The sequence below is a fragment of the Phocoena phocoena genome, chromosome 1, assembly GCF_963924675.1.
Source record: "Phocoena phocoena chromosome 1, mPhoPho1.1, whole genome shotgun sequence".
NCBI lineage: Eukaryota > Metazoa > Chordata > Mammalia > Artiodactyla > Phocoenidae > Phocoena > Phocoena phocoena.
This window is the reverse complement of record NC_089219.1, coordinates 108,817,883-108,823,882: the sequence shown is the minus strand read 5'-3', so window position 1 is coordinate 108,823,882 and position 6,000 is coordinate 108,817,883. Positions and strand designations below refer to the sequence as shown.

The window sequence follows — 6,000 nt, the reverse complement described above, 5'->3', positions numbered from 1 at the left end:
TAAACACTACTTTTAGCTTAAACGAGAGCAGCAAAAAGAATTCACATTCTTTTATTCTAGAATAAAAAAACATCCCACTTTTCTGCAAAGGAAGAAAAAACCTATCCCAGTTTCGAGTCAGAGAGAACTCTCCCTTTCCCTCCCCCCACCCCCATCTTCACACTCTCTTATACTTTTCTCTAAACAAATGTCTTAGGACTCAATATAACTGTACTGTTTCTTTGCTTTGCTACACTATATACCCCACCCCACTTACAAGGTCATGGTATCATGCATTTTTGCGGGGGGGCGGCGGGGGGAAGCTACAGGACAGAGAGGCTTGAGAAAGTCAAAGAAAGAAAGAACAGTTGGCTTAAAACCAGAAACGCATTAGGAAGATGAAGGACTTGCAGGATCCTAACCAAAGAAAACATGACGAGCCCAAATAAATAATATGGAATAAATTACACAAAAACTCCCAAACTATGATGCACACCTGGTTTAAGCTGCTCTTTATCTGAAACGCTCTTTATCTGAAAAGCAAGTTTCTTTTGAGACAAATAATCATCTTCTGTCACTACACTGCCCACTCTCTCCCATCTTTAATATTTCGCTGGAGGAATCCAGAGCAATCCCCATACTTCCTACAGTTACTCCTATACTAACTTGGAAGAAAATATGAAACTTGCTAGAATTTCCTTTTTTTTTACTCATCTGGCTGGAGATGACCAGTGTGTACCTTGGGGTAAGACACTAAATAAAAAAGAGTAGTAAAGCAACATTTGCCTTTCAGTGTCCCTAGATATAAAGATATAAACACTCAGAATGCAGTGATTGTCCTTTTCCCAGTACTAGTTGTAGAAATACAAATAAGAAGCCTTTCAGTTCAGGGACAAGAAAAGCATTCCTTTCTCGTGGAAAATGACTAAGGGCAGAAACATTATTTTCTATTGAGAGTGGGAGGTGAGGTTAAGGATTGAGCCTTGAAATGTGACAGGCTGCTATCTGTAGAGTGGGGTAAATTTGAATTTATCGGGTCCTCCTGTTTCTCTGTAAAGATACATATAAGAATACCCACTTGTCACTAAGACAGATCTAAAGAGGTATAATATAAAAAAAGATGCTACTGAACTTCCTCCTTCGAAATACCAAGAAGAGGGGTGAATACAGGACTAGGTCAAGGGGAAAAGAAAGATAAAGACAAATATTTCCCTTTCCCTTGTAGTTAATTTTTGCTGAAAACTACCAACAAATGCCACTTACGTTAGGGAGGCACCATGGTAAAAATGTGTACTTATTAAAAAATACAGGGATAATATTTGATAACATTTCAGTTACACCTTCATATCAATTGTCAACTGTAGTGACTCTCTCTGGCTAAAGCAGAAATGAAAACTGAGGGAGGAAATAGTCAAGAAAGAAAAGCAGGAAGAAAGAGGTTGGTGCAAGATGTGTGAAACTACCTCAGAAATGTTTCCTTGTTTATGACAGATGGGCAGGTCACAACACACCATTTAACAGTTCCTTTCTCTAGCTCTCTATATTGTAGCTACTCCTTATTTTAACCTTTAAATTATATCCAGCCCCCTTTCTTTCACTCCAAGTATAAAGAGGAAAATTTTTTACTAGGATAAAATGAGGTCCGTATCTCCTCAAAGTTACTGCCTGATAGTACTTTAGAAGAGGAAAAAAAAAGAAGGAAAAAAAAAGCAGCTTTAGATTTTAGGAGAGAGGTAAAGAACTCAACTGCAACATGCCTTTAAAAACAAAACAAAGCAGAACAAAACAACTTGACAGGTCCCAGGTCTCCCACATTTCTCCCCTGCAACATCTCCTGGCTGTCAGCAGGCCACAGAGCATACAGGGAAGAGAGCCACACTGGTTACAGCAGTAACGGAGCTGGAGAGAGAAGGGGACAGGAATCCTTCACTGACTACTTTTGACATGCCAAGCCCAAAATAACATCCCAACATTGCACGTTATTATCTGTACTGATGGAAGTTTTATTTCAAATGTAATAATACTCTTCCATAGATGGGGTAAGATACGAGCTGTTTTCCTCCCCACCCCTCAAACCCCCAGCCAAATGAAGTGGCTTTGGTTGTGTTTCTTTGCCCCCCACCCCCTTAAAATACAAACAAGTTGGAGAAGGTGGGTATAAGTGCAATGGGAGGCAGGACTGGATGGAATAGTGAAATGTGGGCATATGCACATGGGACTTTTTAATTTGGAAGGGAGGTCCTCTGTCATAATAAAAAAAAGAAAAAATAAATCAAAGGAGGGAAAACAAACAAAAACAACAATAATAAACCAAACTCCTACTTCCAATTCTCTCTAGACTGTTCAAAATGCCTTTCCCTTAGTTTCCATCAGTACCTGGGAGGGAAGAATGGGCGTTTTGGTGCAAAGAACGGAGGGCCCCTAGCGAAAGGTGGCCTGGGTCTCTTTAAACTGTGAAAAGGGTCTCTGCTGAGAAAAGGTTCCCTAGGCCGGAAGTCTGGCCGGGGACTCCGCAAGATCATACCACTCCGGCTGATGGCGTCTCTGTGTGAGGGACCCAAGGGGGGGCCGCTGCTGTTGCTGCTGCCTCCCCCACCTCCTCCTCCATGGGCTGGGCCCAAGTGCTCCAGAGAAAGGGAGGGTAGGCTCAGGCTCTCGCGTACACGGTTAAGGCCAGGGCCGTTGAGGTCCCGTTGGGTGGGGCCCCCATGGTCCCTGGGTCCTGGGAGCACCCCAAAATGATCAGCCAGGGTCCCCTGAAGGAGGGAACTATGGTCCTTGGGAAATACTGCCACAGCCCCCGCCACTCCGTGCTCTGCCAGTGGTGGGGTCGGGAAGGGTACAACCCCAGAGTGGTCAACAGGAGGTGGAGGAGGAGGAGGAGTGGAGAAAGGGACGCCACTCCCGCCACTGCTGCTATGTTCCCCAGGGGGCGGAGGAGGGGGTGGGGTGGGGAAAGGAACTCCGCTGTGCTCTCCAGGAGGAGGTGGGGCAGCATGGGCCAGGGCTGCCTCCTTTGTGAAGGGGTTCGAAAGATCCACAGAGGGTAGATGAGTGGGTGCATCTCGAGAGAAGATACCACCATGATCCTTAGGAGGGGCAGGTGGGGCAGATGATGGCCCCACTGGCTCTCTCTGGAAGGGTGTCCCATGTTCCAATGGGGACGGGGGGAGATGATGCTCAAATGTTGAGTTGAAACTGTTGGAACGAAAGCTGCCGACACTTTCCTGAAATTGGGGTGCTCGTTCTTTGTATGGTGCTGTTTTAAAGCCAGTGAGGCCTCCGCTGCCCCCACCCCCAAGGGATGCCAACTCAGAGGCACTTGAGGGGCCATTGTCAAAAGAGCTGCCTGAGGTGCTCAGATCAAACCAACCCACCCTTGAAGCCTCACGCCCATGTCCTCTATTTCCCTTCCCAGGAACTCGGATGGACTCTACAGTCTGTATTGGCTCCCCTGACATCCTCCTATTGGATGCATTATGATAACCCAAGGTCTCTATAGGGGCCCCCTTTTCTTCCGTACTATCAGGCAAGTCTAAGCAGGAGGAGGAGACTCGGGTCTCTATGCGGTAGTGCTCTTCTTGCTGCTGCTGATCACTGGCTGTCAAGCTGGGCTGGGAGAGGTTTGAGAGACTGACACCATCACTTGAAGTGCCCTTGCTGGGGGCCTGGCCAAAATGTTTATCATCTGAGGGCTTTCGCGAGGCATTTTTAAGCATATTCTTAAACTCAATCGTCGATGTGGTGGAAATGGTGGAGGCCAGGACTTTCTCCATGCCTGACGTGGGTGGGTGGCCCGTGGGAGCAGCAAGGGTATTCTGCGGAGAGAAAAGGGAACGATGTGGAACTGGGTGAGGAGAGTCTGGGTACTGCTTCTGTGGCAAACTGAGATGCCCAGTGGTAGACTGAGACAAGTTATTGTGGTTGGAGTCAGGGGTGAAAAATGAATCATTCTTACTCGGTGATGGTGACCGGTCAGACCCAGGTTCATTCCCTCTTATGCTGAAGGCACCAAAAAGCCCAGGGGAAGACGAGAGACGGTCACAGTTCTCACTAGAGTCCAGGAGGGCCCTTACAGATGGAGGGAAGGCAGACTTTACCCCAAATTCTTGGCCCCTGTGGCTGTAACTGGACAAGATGGGCTGGTACTCGGTGGTATCAGAAAGCTTGCTTGATTTCAGGATAGATTTGGCTGGTTTCTTCTCTAGGTTCATCATGGCAGAGGGTGGAGGCCCTGAATACTCAAAATCTCGGTAATCTTCATCTTCCTGGAAAGAAGTATCTGGATAGAATTTCTCCTGTGAAGAGTCCATCAGGGAAGATGGTCTCTCCATTCCATCAGAAGGCTGCTTATAGGGTGATTCACTGCCCAGGCCAAAGGGTCGATACGTAGATACAGAATTGGAAAGCTCTCGAGGATAGCTTTCCTCTCTCCCAGGGGGTGGTGATCTTGTGCTGCTGGGTGTTGAGGAACCAGGGCTAATGATCTTAGAAAGCAGGGACATGGTATCTACACTGCTGGATGTGGGCTTGTCCATCATCTCATCCTGGGTGGGTGTCCCACTCCGTTCATCCCGCACAGGGGTTCCATCAATGTTGTCGATTGATGTGCTAGTAGGGCCACGCTGGAAGTCTGAGGGATGGCTTTCTGCTGGGGCACTGGATCCCAAACTGCTCAGGATTGGGATGTTTAAGTTTAAGCCACTGAAACCAGGATTACCTTTTAAGAAGTTGTGGATCTTCATTTCCAGGCTTGGGGAGGTGGACTCTGACTCCAGCTTTGGCTTGGAGATCTCTGAAGATTGGCACATGGCAACTTCAGTAGGTGGGGCAGCAGGGCTAGTATTGTGGGTACCTGTAAACCCCAGAGTGTTGGATGGTAGCTTGAAAGTAGAGCTGGGGAGCCCTGGGCTTTGCCCAATTGAGGCCTTGCTGGCTGAAGTTGAAGAGACTTCAGAAGTTGATGAATTAGGGGAATAGCTAAAGCTTTTCGGAATAAAGGATTGGGTATTGGAGGGTAGATTTCTTCCTTTTATGCTAGAGACTGTGGTGTTGGCAGGGGAAGCCGAAGTGCTCTGGGATGCAGCTTCGCTGGATGGAACTGGGTTCCCAGTAACACTCTGAAGTAAAGATGACAGGCCTGTAGAAACAAAGATTAGAGGAGTTAAAAAGAACTCCCTACCTTCCAATGAAAACAGTGTAGACTAATTGGATATTCTCATTCATTCCAGTGGGAACTAGATAGACATTAAAATATGAGATCAAAGGGAATCCAGACCAAACAAGTAAATGGCTAAATGTCATAGAAAACATTGGACCTATTTATCAATATAAGAGCAAATTACTGAAATGTTTCTAGTAGTCATGAAATAAGTCCAACATGGCAAAATAAAAGGCAACAGGATGGGGGAGATTTTAGTGTCAGAATCATTCACAGTTTAAACAAGACAAAGCAGGAAAAGAAAGGGTGCAAAATTACTTTTAAAATAACACTTTAAGCCAGTATTTCTTAATGTTTGGTCTGTGGAACTGTTTCTCTAAACGCAAATAGATATTCTGCCCTATCCTTCCTTTCCAACCTCCACAACTGTCTCTAACAAGTTAACCTACACTGTTATCCTCAGGAGAGAGAGAGCAATATGCAAATTGCAGGAATTTATGTGAACTGGGACGCTTTTTTCAAGGAGCATCTCTTGCCACACTGGTGTTATCTTTGGGGAAACAGAGCTTTGGTTGTAAAAATTTTAGTTGTAAAATGTAAAAATAATAAATATACAAACATACACCACAAAGCTTATACAGCTAGACCATTGGGGCACTGATTCTTTCACAAGAAAACATACAATCCCCTTCTTATAGCTTGGAAAATTCAAGGATTATTCAGGCTTACACTGATGAGATTCAACCCCACTCACTGACAGACAAAACCTTCTCAGAAGCACTGAGAAAGAATTCTTTGGGGCAAAGAAGACTAAAGTTCACCAAAGCAAACTGCTCTTGCAGAAAAATGCTTGGAAAAAT

General features: G+C 45.6%; 1 protein-coding gene across 10 annotated transcripts in view; it reads right to left on the bottom strand.

Moving 5' to 3' along the window:
- Window positions 1-706: 706 nt before the first annotated feature.
- Window positions 707-6,000, bottom strand: part of RPRD2 (regulation of nuclear pre-mRNA domain containing 2) — a 79,890-nt gene continuing 74,596 nt past the window's right edge. For 3 of the 10 annotated variants that reach the window (XM_065877276.1, XM_065877285.1, XM_065877282.1), the window contains 2 exons: window positions 3,938-5,119; window positions 3,709-3,797 (listed from right to left, as the gene is read on the bottom strand). In XM_065877276.1, coding sequence (XP_065733348.1) covers window positions 3,709-3,797; window positions 3,938-5,119 — 1,271 coding nt within the window. Of the gene's footprint in view, window positions 5,120-6,000 lie in introns of all 10 variants that reach the window. The other 7 variants (XM_065877291.1, XM_065877298.1, XM_065877306.1 and 4 more) reach the window with 3 other exon arrangements.